This window comes from Lutjanus erythropterus, chromosome 20 (assembly GCF_056507025.1).
Source record: "Lutjanus erythropterus isolate fLutEry1 chromosome 20, fLutEry1.hap2, whole genome shotgun sequence".
In the NCBI taxonomy this organism is placed as follows: Eukaryota; Metazoa; Chordata; class Actinopteri; order Lutjaniformes; family Lutjanidae; genus Lutjanus; species Lutjanus erythropterus.
The window spans coordinates 31,374,763-31,389,573 of record NC_139336.1 but is presented as its reverse complement, the minus strand read 5'-3'; the positions used below and the strand labels follow the sequence as shown (position 1 = coordinate 31,389,573).

The 14,811-nt window shown below is 38.7% G+C and overlaps 1 protein-coding gene across 1 annotated transcript; it reads left to right on the top strand.

Annotated features, from left to right (window-relative positions):
* Positions 1-1,470: 1,470 nt before the first annotated feature.
* Positions 1,471-8,876, top strand: LOC146308716 (fibroblast growth factor receptor 1-like). The gene is made up of 7 exons (XM_084745972.1): positions 1,471-1,605; positions 2,253-2,398; positions 3,725-3,915; positions 4,658-4,799; positions 5,907-6,097; positions 7,137-7,283; positions 8,322-8,876. The coding sequence occupies exons 2-7, from the start codon at positions 2,287-2,289 to the stop codon at positions 8,328-8,330; spliced, it is 792 nt and encodes a 263-aa protein (XP_084602098.1). The 5' UTR covers positions 1,471-1,605; positions 2,253-2,286; the 3' UTR covers positions 8,331-8,876.
* Positions 8,877-14,811: the final 5,935 nt, after the last annotated feature.

The window sequence follows — 14,811 nt, the reverse complement described above, 5'->3', positions numbered from 1 at the left end:
AAAAAGATGTTTTATTTCTCAGAGGATGATTGTATGTGAAATCTGAGACAAAGAAATAACATCCTATAAAATCTATCGTGGGACTACTTGTGTTTGAACAAACTCCACCTCCGCCGTATTACCTCTGACAGGTGCTGACTGATGTTTGTCCTACTTGTTGTCTTACTTATTTTGTGATAAAGATTCAAAGTGAAAATGCCTTGTAACAACAGTTCCGATGTAAAAACAGATTGTGCACATTTATATCTACAGTAAAGCTAAAATGAAAGTCAGATGTATTTTAGAAATGTTAAAATATCTGGGCTTCATGGTGACAGTTCTGCTCATTTAACTGCTGTTTTTATACATGATGTCTGGTTCTTACTGTGTTAACGGGAAAATGTATATTTTAGTAAATGTCACATCCTACTGAATGATGGTGTTTGTAAGTATTATCTTCAAGTCACCTCATGTTACATGTAAACTGGTGTGAAATGTGAAACCACGAGGTGCTAAACCCGAACCGTCGATTCTGCTGTGTCGCGCTTATTGTATGATGTTTAATAAATGTTTTTCTTAAAATTTTCTCTAGTTTGCTTTGTTTTATATTGTATTATACTCAAAATATCCTATGTCCATTCTTGAAAATTGAGACAAATCATGATCTACCAGACAGCAATTTAAAAAACTGTTAAAAGCCTACTATGCCTAAATACATATCGATAACATATATTATTCTAATAAATTTTTGTTGTAAAATCTATTTTTTAAATTATGATTAAAATGTTGGCCCCTAAAACTTGTGTTCTAGATTTCAACTCTGACAACTGTGCCAGATTTTTGCAAGAACATTATTTAATCAGGTGGGAATGCTGCTCAAGTGCTGGTAAACTTCCTATTTTTTGACAAATTAATGAAATAATATTGCTATCAAATGAGTCTGTATGTTTATTTGGCAGTCCTAAATATTTTGAAAGTTATAATTTGTTGAAAGGCTGACGCTAAACTGAATTGCTGTTAAAGAATACTCACAATATAGGAACAGTGTTGGATATTTTAATAGTTGAAAGGCTGTGGTTAAACTGAATTGCTGTTGATGAATAGTCATTATGTGTGAATAATGTGTAATATTTTAATAGTTGAAAGGCTGACGTTAAACTGAATTGCTGTTGAATAATACCTATAATGTAGGAATAATGTGGAATACTTTAATGTGCGTTGAAAGGGTCACACGAAAATGAATTGCTGGGAAAGAATTCTCATAATGTAGGGACAATGTGGAATACTTTAATATTTATTAAAAAGCTAGCAGTAACTGAATTGCTGGCTTTAATTTGACGGAAAAACAGCTAAAGGAAAGAGTCCAATTATTATGAATTGGGACTAAAAAATATTTTAAGGTTTGATTTGATTTTAAGGTTACTCACTGTGTGTTAGGGCGAACTAGTGGGTGTATTTTCTGAGGCCAGCAGTCAAAAACTGTGTTGCTTCACTTTGTGTTTGTTCAGTGGATTAATGATTTTTCATTCCAGGACAGCTGACCTGTATTTTTGTTGATCCAACATAACCTTTAAGTTTGACTGGACGTCCTCAGATATCACAGCTAATTGTGAACCAACTGATCAGGTAAAGCTCCATTTACACTCAAACTCAACTTTTCTAACAATAATAGTTGTTCTTTGTCAGCTGCTTTGCTTTTGTGGCTGTTTCATTTGCAACAGTAGAGTTTTTTGAAAGTGTTTGTTTAAAATGGGACAGTTTAGTTTGTTGTCTCTTTTGTACGTGAAGAAGTTTTCAGATCTTTTTAGGTTTGTAATAACCTCTCTAAGTTAGCTAAAGTCAGACTAAGTAGTTAGTAAGACGAGTTGGGTGAAGTACCGGAAGTTAACAAGCCGCCATTGCTGTGGCGGCGTCTCCCTACAGTATGAGCGCGAATGAATGCGAGCCAACATAAGAAGTTTTCAGTTTTCTACTTTTATGTTTACTACGCTGTCTGAGACCGAACACTCTTTTTCAGAGTGTACAGAGGACCATGATGTGTCATAGTGGATCAAAAATATTAATAGAAAGGAACTTTTCCTGTTCCTGAAAATCTTGAATACCTGATATACATTTTTTAACATATATTCCATGGTACTTCATCACTTAAATGTGGCAGAGGTGGTCCGTTTTTATCTCTTTTCTATTATCCATTTCTGGCTATTGTCACAACCAACATTAATGCATATGTAAAGTTTCAAAAACATTCATATCGCCATCCCATCTCTCTGCAGTGAGTTCCCATTCAGTCAGTTGATGTGTTAGGACATGATGTCTCACTCCCGCTGCATCCAGCTGCTGCTGTCCTGCATCCTGCTGGTTCTGCTGGTCCAGTTTCCGCAGGCTCAGTCCAGACCGGCCACAGAGGACACAGACACAGGTAAAATAATTCACAGGTGTCTTACTGTGTGACAAGTCTCTTAAGTAAAAGCAGCAAAATCTTCACGTTTGAGAAGCTGGAACCATGAATTGTTTCTCCATGGAAAATTATGATTATCAAGTGATTGTAATCAAAATGTTTACCTTGTTAGGGATGGCGCCTCAGTGGGTCAGGCCAGAGAAGATGAACACAAGGGATCGAACTGTCCCTGCTGCAAAAACTGTAAAGAGTAAATTAGACATGAACTCTGGTCTCCTGAGTGAAAGCTGTTTAAGCCGTGTGCGGACTTCTCTTTATACTACATCAACAGCCTGGAACATCTCATACAGGGTTCCAAAAAGATTCCACAGAGAGGGCAGAGGTTCTACCCAGGACCATTTGTTTTGAAGAACCCTTTTCTGAAGAAAGGGTTGGTCAAGGGTTCTTCGTAAGACTGAAGATTTCATTAAGAACCCTTTTCATCCAAAAAAAAAAAAAAAATGGAAAAAAATTGGAGTGTTGAAATCGTTTAACTACTTTTTCGTCATAGGTTTGTTAGAGGTTCTTTGTACCATAATATCAAAGGGTTCTCAATAGAACCCAGTGGGTGGGTTCTAGATTGAACCTTTGGATTGAACCATTGGGATCAGTGGGTTATACATATAACCTAAAAAAAGGTTCTCTGTACAACCCCCAGATGAGCTATAGATGAGAAACGTAAAGGGTTCTGAGTAGAGGCCTTTGTGTGGGTTTTAGATAAAACACTTATAATAATATAATATAATAATATATAATAATATAATATCAAAGGGTTCTCAGCAGAACCTCCTCGATATGAAGCGCTTAAAAATGCTACACAAGACAATACAATAATAGATTATTAATACGGCAGCATCAGTGTGCAGTTTGCTCATTTTTGGATGTAAATATACATCAGAATGTTGTAGTAGTTCTATATTTAGGCTTTTCTGGTTGCTGCTCTGCTGCTCTTCCATCTCTCCCTCTCTGTCTCTGTCTTTCGGCTCATCTCAGCTCTTCTCGGCATGTTCAGATGTTTGCCCTGCTATCCTGATATCTGTCTGGGCATCGGCAAGACACCAGTGAATTCTCGCCAACCTCTCAATCACATCTTTGAAAACTCTCATAACCACACAGTGCAAAAAAATAAAAGCTCTCTTTTGTGTGAACAGGAAATCTGTCTAAAAAGCTCTCTTTTTGGGTGACACCAAATAGGTGTGGACAGAGGTCTGAAATGAAGAGAAAAAATATATATTTTTAAATGTAACTTGCTTACTGTGGACTTGGTAAATTTAAATAAATAAATATGTGTTGCTGGTTACCTTCCAGAGCGTTCTCCTCTGAAGCCGATTCTGCAGGCAGGTCTGCCGGCTGATCAAACTGCGGTTGTTGGTGGTGACGTGACGTTTGTGTGTAAAGTGTACTCTTACCCTCAGCCTCACATACAGTGGCTCAAACACATCACCATCAATGGCAGCAGAGTGGGACCAGACGGACTCCCAAATGTTCTCGTTCTCCAGGTTGGTTTGTGCAAGTCATGGTTAAAAAAGTTCAAACTACTTTCACCACAACTATAGTTTTGATGTACACGTCACTAAATTAAATTTATGAGATTTATATCTCGTAGGCTTAATTGGTCTTGCATGGCCACAGTGCTGTGCCAGTGCTTGGGAAAGGTACATATGATCACTCTGGAATATAGTAATATGTATGTAATATGTTTTTTTTTTTTTAAACATAATGTTGTATATTGTAAACTAATCAGAAAAACTAACACTAGAACAAACAGCATGATAAGAACTGCCTAAAATGCTAGAAACCATCTTTGGGGAAAATACACTTGATGTTTACTTGATGCTTTCATTTGGTCCATGTCCCATATGCTAACATGGAGGGGGTGGGATTTATGACCTATACTGCAGCCAGCCACCAGGGGGCAATTAAGATCTTTAGGTTTCACTTTTGGGGAGCTGTGATGTCGTCCATCTTTACATATGTAAATGGTTTATCATACCCACAGTTGTTTGGTCTGTAATGTGTTAGTGAAGAATACTTATTACAGTTTCTCTGTTCAAGATGACAGCTCAAATGTTGACCAAGAGGTCAAAACCACAAAATTACTGAATCTTTTACAACTGAAACAATATATGTCTCTTGTGTTTTTAAACATTTATATCTTCAGTAGAAGCCAATGGGCACATCCACCAACACACATTTTTGTAATCACATTGCACACAATGTCCCATTTCTCTCTTTTTCCAGACTGCAGGTTGGAGCACAGATAATGTGACCCATGTTTTGACTTTGCGGAACGTAACTCTGAATGATGCTGGAGAGTATACGTGCCTGGCAGGAAACTCTATGGGATTCGCTTTTCAATCTGCGTGGCTCACTGTAGTTGATGGTATGTTTCCACATTGACCAGTGGTTTTTGTATGCTCACCTGAGATAAAAACATTTAATGTTTTCTGTTATCATAATCATTGTTTTAGGTGGCATTTTTATTCATTACTGAATTGGAAAATTACATTGGGCTGTGCTTAAACAATATTACATGAGAGGGTGTTCTTTACCATCATTATTGGATTGGAAATCTTGCTTTCAATTGGCACCACAAACAGGAACACTGTCAGCAAAGCAGGTGAGCAAAAGTGTTCTGTTTAGCTTTAAGACTTAATCATAATGACTGTTTTAGATCCCATTTTGATTCATTAATAGAATGGATAACTACATTGGGTTATGCATAAGTGGGGGCTGAGACGATAACTGCATTACCGCAGTACTGTGACTGTGTGAGGCCTACACAGGGTTGAGCGTGTTACCATCATCACCGCAAATTTTATTTTGAAGGGTGAATCTCATGTTAAGATCAGCAAAGTGATGTATTAATACAACAAAGGAACACAGCCTCTGATTAGTTGACTGGTACACTGTAACCTGAACTGTGCATTTACTGCCAGACTGACAATTTGTTGCAAAGTTTAAGAATCTAGTGCATCTCACTGCACCCTGCACACACTTCCATACTGCCCCGTTCCTTAATATTGGTCATCATAATAAAGTGTTCAAAGCAAGAGCGCGTAGACCAGTTAGACTGTGAGGCACAGGCACAAATAAAAGAAATATGTCAAATAGGCTATGGATAGAGTAGCAGCTCAAACAAAAGAAAAACATTAATTAATTTTTCTAGTTACAGAATGTTCTCATCACAGGTACAGATAAAACCTTTGGAATATAACCCCCTGGTGGAGGTCTTGTTGGCACCCACAAGGTGGAAAGGTTCTTTGTAGAACCCTCAGAGAGAGAAACCAATACACCGTGCAAAGGTTCTCTGTAAATCCTCTCATAGAGGGTTTCGTGGGAAACCTTCAGAGAGGTTTAAGGTAGAACCCTCTGAAAGAGTTCCCAGTGGAAGTTTTTTTTTTTTTTTGTTTTTATGGAACTTGCTTACTGTTGGCTTAATATCAGGATAGTAAGTGATATATATTGTATGTTGCTGGTTACCTTCCAGAGCATCAGGTTCACAGGCCGATCTTGCAGCCTGGTCTGCTGGCTAACCAAACTGCAGTTGTTGGTGGTGACGTGACATTTGTGTGTAGAGGGTTTGACGACGCGCAGCATCACATCCTGTGGCTCAAACACATCACCATCAACGGCAATAGAGTGGGACCAAACGGACACCCATATCTCCTTGTAGTCAAGGTTTGTGGTTACGAGTCACTGTTCAGTCAAACATAATCTTTTCCTAGTTATACCACAGATAGTTTAGATTTACATCCAGCAACTGACATGTGTAACAGAGCTGCAATTAACAGTTCTTTTCTTATTTAGTTAATATGCCGATTAATTTCTTGAGTAATTTTTTTTGTTTGGTCTGTACATGACACAGGTTTCATTTCATGCTGACAGAGCACAATAAACCCACAACTGTGATTTATACTTTCATCTTGATGATATACACTCAGGCAGCCCAGAGTTACATTTTTGAATACAAGGAAATATAGCAGAGTCTCGGTTATTTACTCATTTCTTAAGCACCAAAAGTCAGACAGGAGCACTCATGATGAAATTAAGAAATTTCTTTTTTCTTCACATGAACTCCGGACTCACAGGGATGTAAGTGACCTGCCGGGAAACTCATCTTGTAGTAGTGGAAGATACCAGGAGGTGCATTTCTTGGCAGACCAGCTTGCCCCAAAAAAGTATATCAAACCCTATGACTACCAGGGGATGCATTTTACAGCAGGGGTGCTTTTTTGAGCCTTTGCCAGTGAAACAGTAAAATTTTTCTGGGAATGTTATCAATCAGTGGATTACAGGGAGTCTTTAATAGTGAGTTGCTTCAGTTTTGTAATTGTCTATTTGCCTTGCTAGTGCCAGTTGGTCCTGCTGTTGTGATTGTACCTTGAAATGGTTAGCATCAATGGAAACCCAAGAATCTCAGCTTTCTAACAGTGTGTTGTGTGAGTGTACATGTTTATATCGTAGCTGTGCATTTTCACAGATAAAAGCGGAAGAGTAAACATCTACTAACTGGTTTGTGCTGTTTCTGGGTATTTATCGATATATGAGTGTGTTTTGGACTGAATCAACAGGACCTTGCCAGTGTAACAAACTGTTTTTGTCAGAATATTATTGGCCTGTGGGTTACCGTTGAGTCTTCGAATGTGACTATTCCAAATTTTGTAATTATTTGATTGTGGTGCTTGTATTTCATATCACTTTTCCCTTTTCTTTCCAGGACGAAGGTTGGAACACAAATGAAGACATGCATGTTCTGACTCTGAGGAACATATCTCTGAATGATGCTGGACAGTACACCTGCCGGGTGGGAAATGCTGTCGGTGTCTCTTATCTTTCAGCGTGGCTCACTGTCGTTGATGGCACAGTATGTGATTATATTGATGGATGGATTTTATTTGCGGACCTGATTATAATCCCATTTAATATATTTTGTATTTTGCATCAACTTCGAATACCATTCATTGCAGGTGGAACAAAACAAACAAACCAGTCATGAGAAATTATTTGGCTTGAGACATTACTGTTACGCTCTCAGAAATAAAGGTTCCAAAAGGGTGCTTCCTGAGGGGCTGAGGTTCTACCCAGAACCATTTGCTTCTGATGAACCCTTTTTTGAAGGAAGGGTTTGTCAGGGATTGTTGAAATCCTTGAAGAACTCTAGGGCATCAAGGGGTTTTTGTACCGTACTATAAAATGGTTCTCTGTAGAACCCCCAGGACAGGTTCCTGATAAAACTCTTGGAATATAAATAGGGTCTCTGTAGAATCCCCTCAATGTGTACAAGATAAAACCACTGAATTATAAAAAGGTTCTTGATAGAACCCTCTGAGTATGTTCTAGATAAATCCCTTAGAATATGATAAGGTTCTCTGTAGAGCCCCCTAATTGTGCCCCAAATTAACCTTTGGCATATAAAAAAGTTGTTGGCAGAACCCCCTTGGTGGGTTCTAGATGAATCCCTTAGAATATATATGGGTTCTTGGTAGCACCCCCTCGTTGGGGTCTAGATAAATCCTTTGGAGAATAAAAAGGTTCTTGGTAGAACTCCCTTAGTGTGTTCTAGATAAAATGATTGGAATATAAAAGGGTTCTTGGTACGACCCCTTGGTTAGGTCTGGACAAAACCTTTGGAACTTAAAAGGGGTTGGATTCTTGTTGTTGTCTTCTTGTTGTTGCACCATTAGTAGGTGTAAAGGTCTTTGATAGAACTTCTAGAGAGTGTTCTGGGTGGAACCATTACACCATAGAAGGGTTCTCTGTCAAACCGCTCATGGGGGACGGTTTATGGTCCTGGTTAGCACCGTTGTTTCTAAGAGTGTAGAGTGTCAGTCTACCAACAAAACTCCTGGTTTGTCACCTCATGAAGTACTTAATGGGTTGTTCTTTTGTTCTCCTGAACCAGAACCACTGAGGGACCTACAGAGCCTGTGGACCTACATTCTGAGGATCTGGGTTACACTGATGACAAACACAGATCCCCTGATCTCCAGTGAAAGAAGATGAAAGAAGAACACGGTTCACTGAGCTGCATTTACCTGCATTCTAACATGTTATAGAGAGTGTTTAACATGAGAGAGCGTTTATTAAAGGTTCATAATCCTTCTATAACGTGTCATATAGCGGTAGTCTTGTAATTAATTTAGATGACAGGGCAGGAGAAGTTAGATCTGAAGGTCATATGTAGTGATACCTAGAGTGTTTTGTTATTTTTAATTTGAATGTTTAGCCATTAGAGATGGGAGAGAAAGTGTGTTAGAAATAAGGTAACTAAAAAGAAAAAAAGGAATAAGTCAAAGAAAAAGGGGGATTTAAGATTTTTTTTAAAATATTTTGTATCATAATTATCCCATTTCAATTTTTTAGTCTTCTGTATACTTTTATGAGTTGATACTGGTTGAATCTATTTCAGATGTGTATGTAGAGTTTCCTTGGGTCCTTAAATTGTCTTTACAAGTATCACATGAGAGGGACGGGTGCTGTTGTACTGAATATCAGCACACTGATCATAGATAATCACAGCTGTGCTGATAGTCAGTAGAACAGCACGACCTTTGTACATGTGAAAAAAAAAAGTCATGTTATCATTTTCTGATTCAGTTGCACTTATGCAGATTAACTCAACCTAACATTTGGAAAACAGAAAAGAGAGGGAAGTTGTTTTTTTTCCACAGCTGTTGGATGTTGTACCCAGATAACCCAACAGAGGGCAGTGTTGTTTCAGTGTCAGTGGCTGCTTGATTTAGAGATTTCAGACTCAGAGCTTCCATCTCATCACGAACGTGTTTAAGACTTGAGTAAAAATCAAGTTTTAGAGTAGTAGAGTAGTTTAGTCTCACACTATCAAACAGACAAGCCCAAGGCCTGTCTCATTGTGATGAGCTACAAAGACAGAAATAGACACAAGATAATAAATAAATGTGACTTTCAATGCATGGAGAACAGTCAATTTCCATCCTAACTAAGTGACAGATTTTATTAATTTGAGTTTAGTTGGGGAGACACGTCTGGAGCAGTGCCTCAGGACGGGCAGACCGCAGTGGTTGTTCCCCTTTTCAAAAAGGCGAGGTGCTGAGGCAGTACAGGGTGAGGGGCGTCATTGGTCAGGTCCGTCCAATCTCTGTACACCCAAAGCGAGAGCTGTGTCCAGGTCCTTGGCAGTAATTCAGAGTCTGTCCTGGTGAGAGTTGACCTCCATCATGGCTGTGCCTTATCACTGATCCTGTTTGTGATATTTATGGACAGGATCTTGAGGCGTAGTCATGGTAGGGAGGGCGTGCAGTTTGGTGGCCTGAGGATTGCATCACTGCTTTTTGCAGATGATGTGGTCCTGATGGCATCATCGGTCTGTGACCTCCAGCACTCACTGAGAACAGAACACTATCACAATGAGAGACGTAAGACTACCAGAGAGACACAAACCTACAACAAAGAAACATAAAGCTACCCAAAAGACACCCAAAACCATAGCAATGAGACATACAACTACCACAAAGAGATGGTAACTACCACAAAAAGACATAAAACTACCCAAAAGAGACACAAAACTACAACAAGGAGACATAAAGCTCCATGAAGAAACACACAGCTACCATAAACAGACATAAAACTACCCAAAGGAGACAAAACTATAACAATGAGAAATAAAACTACCACAAAGAGATGGAAAACTACCGCAAAGAGACATAAAACTACTGCAAAGAGACACAAAACTATCACAAAGACAAAAGAGTGCTTAAAAGAGATGCAAAATAATCACAGAGACACAAAACTACAACAGAGACATAAAATGACCACAAAGAGACACAAAGCTACAACACAGAGACAAAACTACCACAAAGAGATACAAAAACTACAGGAAGAAGACACTACAATGACAGACAAAATAACTACAAAGAGACACAGTGTTTATTTCAATCTGGATGAGCTGCTATAAAGGAGGGGTGGGGGCCTTTCGCATGTGCTCAGGGGCCCGTTGTCAATAAATCTGTCCAAAATGGCCATGATCCAGATCCAGAACCTGGCCGCAGCCCTCCAGCATCTTGTTTGCAACTGTTGCAGATGGCTGATTTGGCTGCGGCTACAGTTTACATCTGTGGTTTATTTATGTACACATGCATTCTATCCTGAGCGTAAACACAGGAACATGTAAACAGGTGGGAATCAACAGTCGATCTGAGCTCTCTGTTGCAGGAACGTGATGGAACTGTTCCCCCTGCTTTGCTATATCTGTTGTCGTTTATCCGACCATTAGAGTATCATGTGGCGGTGTGTTTACACGGGGAAATGAGGCTGTGGGCGGAGGGTCTTGATTGGTGGTTTGTGGCTGAAGGACAACAACTGGTCCAATCATAGTTCAATACACATCTGTAAACCACAGCCACAAAACAGTGTTGTTGTATAGTTCACTACCTGACCTACGCTTTTTGAGTTTTTCCTTTCCTTCAATGTGTTATGTAACTTTTTGTTCATGCAGCAGGTCTGCAAAGTCCATGCTACAGAAAAGACCCTTCCTGAACTGCCTGAAATGCCTTGTTTGTAATCCAGTTTTTGTTCAGATGCTTGGTGACATTACTGTGTCACATATTTGTTTTATATGCAGCTAGTTTGGGACAGAGTTTGGACCTGGGCCCTTAAGAAGACAAGAGCTAAACTGGAACATTTCAGACAGTGAATTTCGCAATAACTGTACATTGATCTGCTTATTACACAACTACTTACTTAAAAAAAAGGATTTTATTAATGTGAAAATGATTTTATTGCTCCTTCAGAGTCTATGGTCAGAACAGTGTCCAATATGAAACATAAATCTACCACAAAGAGAAAGGAAACCACCACAAAGAGACATAAATCTACCACAAAGACACACAAAACTACAACAAAGAGACTCAAAACTAACAAAAGAAGACATAAAACTACTACAAAGAGACAAAAACTACCACAAAGAGACAAACAACTACCTAAAGGAGGCATAAAACTACCAGAGACAAAAAAGTACCAAAAAGAGACAAACAACTACCTAAAGGAGACATAAAACTACCAAAAAGAGACACAAAACCACCACAGAGACACAAAACTTCCATGGAGACAAACAATAACCTAAATGAGACATAAACCTACCACAGAGACACAAAAATACCACAAAGAGACAAAAACCCTACCAGAAAGAGACAGAAAACTAGCAAATTGGGATATAGAACTACCACAGAGACATAAAACTACCACAAAGAGACAGATATACCATGAAAACTACAACAAAGAGATACAAAACTACACATAGAGACATAAAACTTGCAACTTGAGACATAGAACTACCACAAAGATACATAACACTATGACAATGAGACAATATCACCACAAAGAGACACGAGAAGCTACCAAGAAGAGGCAAGTACTGTAAGAAAGTATTTGTACTTCCCACCTCTGATAATGTGTCCATGACTTATTTCTGCTCCAAACAAGAAGCCAGAGAATGACAGAAACTTTCACATACTTCATATTTGCTACAAAAATCCAATTTTGATCCTCCTGACAGTCTTTAAGTACAAATATCAAACCCGTAGGATCCGTCTCATCAGCTCTGCCTCCTCTGTAATGTTCACTGATGTCATATTTTGCAGCTTGGATCCATATCATGTTGTGGTTTTACATTTAACCAGTATCAGCTGCGTGGAGGCCTGGCTGGTATGAACCATCCTGGCAGCTGCCAGAGGAAACCTGTGGGTGTATTTTCTGAACGCAACAGGCAAAAACTGCATTGCTTCACTTGTTTTTTTTTTTTGGTCAGGCTATACTGGGTTGTTGGCTCAGAAGAAGGAAGAATGCATGACTGTGGGCTGGAAGTGTTTATGTTGAAGTGGCTGGTCTCTGCACACCTTATAGTGCTGAGTGTGCTCATTACAGTTTGGTCAATAACTGGCTGGTTTCAGACGAATGTTTGTCCTGCTGGGATTGAGGGTCTTTGTATAGGAAGTAACAAACCAGCAAAATACACAACCTGGGTCAAGACTGTGGAGCTGATGATGAATCTGATTTTGGCGTGGCAACTGATGAAACCACATTGGACCGGGTCTCTTCCAACCCGGATCAGCTGGTGTTGACTAGATGAGGTTACACCAACAAGGATAAATTTAATCTAAGGTTAGAGTAAAATGAGTCAGTCCAGAGGTAGAAGCTGAGGTATGCTGCACAATCAAAAGCTAATATTTGCAATAACAAATCTTTCTGTTGCTTTCTAGCTAGCCAAAAAGTTAAAAATGTTAGGTTGTTTGCTCGCTAAAAATGTAACAAAACATTACATTTCTCTGCCTAAAAGGTTAACAAAATGTGCTTGTTGTTTGCTGGCTAAAAAGTTAAAATGTAACAATGTTTGCTAGTTAGCTAAAAAGCAAACTAAACATTTTGTCAGCGAGCTAAAACATTAACAAAATGTTACAATGCTTCTTAGCTAGCTAAAAAGTTAAAACATTGGGTTGTTTGCTAGCTAAAAATGTAACAAAACATATTTTTTTTTAACCACTATAAAGTTAAAACATTAATATTTTTGCTAGCTAGAAAAAAAATGTTATGTTAGCTGGGTCAAGACATAACAAAATAATGTGTTGTTTTTGAGCTAAAAAGCTAATAAAACGCTATTTTGTTTGCCAGCTAAAAAGTTAAAACGTGATCGAGCCATGATGTAATCAGTTTTAAAAGGTAATCCAACCATAGATTTAAAAAACAAATACATTTTATATTTGTGACTGACGTCGGTGACAGATGACATCACCTGATGTGTCACCAAAGGAGACATACCTGTAAACAAACAGCTTTACCTGAAGTTTTCTTCATTTTCACTTCAGTTTCCCTCTGTAGGCTCTACAGGCCTACATGCCTCTCCCTCCATGATCTCAACAAACTCTCAGCTTTTTGACTCCTTTTTTGGCCTTTTCAGCACAAATGTTGCTGCGTATAAACAGTGCGAGAGGTTGATTGGCGTCCGTGTTTGTTTACCTCCAGAGCTCCGGTGTTTACTGTCCCGTGGTTCAGGGTGTTGTCTGGTGTATTTACTCAGTTGTCAGATTTATGCCACTTCCTAACTGTCAAAGACTAAAAGAATTCTGTGGAAGTTGGTGGAAACAATCTCTATGTTGGTTTGTCCACTCTTTGTAGGTTTCTGCTTATCTTCAGGTTTGTCCAAGCTTCCTTACTGCAAAGCTCCAAAATTATATACTGAAGCAAAGGATAAAGTCTCAAAGACATTTGCTAAATACAGGACAGTAAGGAGGAAGAGCAGTCACAAGAAAACCCTCAACGGCATTGATTTAAAACCACTAAACATGGTATTTGGCATGTGAATGATATGTGAATCCCCAGTGCAAACTACCCCTATTTTTTAAACTTTATACTAATTCTTGGTGTCGATGCTACTATTTCTGAAAACACAAACTTTTTATTAGGGAGCCCTTCAAATGAGCACCATGTGAGTCCTGCTGATCAACATTACTGAACTTTTTTCTGCTTCCACCTCAATAAAATGGAGCTTGGCATTTCATTTGCAGATTGTAAATGTAGGATGTTGTTTCTACACATCCGATAATGGACTTCTGAGAGGGAATTCACAGGCTAAGAAAGATTTGCGTGTCGTCTGCGCAGAAAATGATCATTTCTGTTGTATTTTTTGAGAATGTGATCAAGCGTGTATGCAAAGAACAAAAAGTGGTCCAGGTATTGATCCCTGTGGGACACCATATTTCACATTAGAACAGGAAGATAAACAGTCCCTCCAGGATTGGATTTTGCAGGCTGTTTTTGTGATTGTTGTGGCCTAAAATGCCTGATTTCAACATTTTTAGGTGGTTTTTGCATGTAACTGTGAGAACGATTGCAAAACAAACTACCTTTTCTTTTTTTGCACAATACATTATAATCAAAGGCAACTTGTTCCAGGGAGAATAAAAGCACACTCTATTTTGAGTGTTCAAAGAAGCCTTACAAAAACTACATAAACAAAGTATGCTTTATTTGTAGATTTGTAGTGACAGCATTATGAAATAAAAGTGCACAGAACATTGATAAGTGTCAGTAACAGTGACAGATGTTGCGTTCTTGATAAGTACCAGCAGCTTGAGACCAATAAGGTTACCAGAATGACTGTTTTTATTAAGTCAAATGTAAAGGCAAGTTGTTCTGATCCTAATATGTTCACATCCTGGCCTTCAGAGAGAAGATTCAAGCAAACTATGAGCTCATCCGTCTTCTCTCCCACTCTGGAAGCTCTAATTGATCTAAAAACAAGCTGAACTGACACTGCTTTAATGTTAGCTGTTTAAATCTAACCTCAGCCCATCCACATGTCTGTCTCGGTGCTGTAATGACTGCAGCCCACTCAGATCTGAGCTCATATGAATAAATGG

What these genes read in the sequence shown, in the direction of transcription:
- LOC146308716 (XM_084745972.1), top strand. Translation starts at nt 2,287, where the DNA reads ATGATGTCTCACTCCCGCTGCATCCAGCTGCTGCTGTCCTGCATCCTG. An exon ending in CACAGAGGACACAGACACAG is followed by an intron (nt 2,399 to 3,724) that starts GTAAAATAATTC and finishes GTTACCTTCCAG; the next exon opens with AGCGTTCTCCTCTGAAGCCG. An exon ending in CATATCTCCTTGTAGTCAAG is followed by an intron (nt 6,098 to 7,136) that starts GTTTGTGGTTAC and finishes TTTTCTTTCCAG; the next exon opens with GACGAAGGTTGGAACACAAA.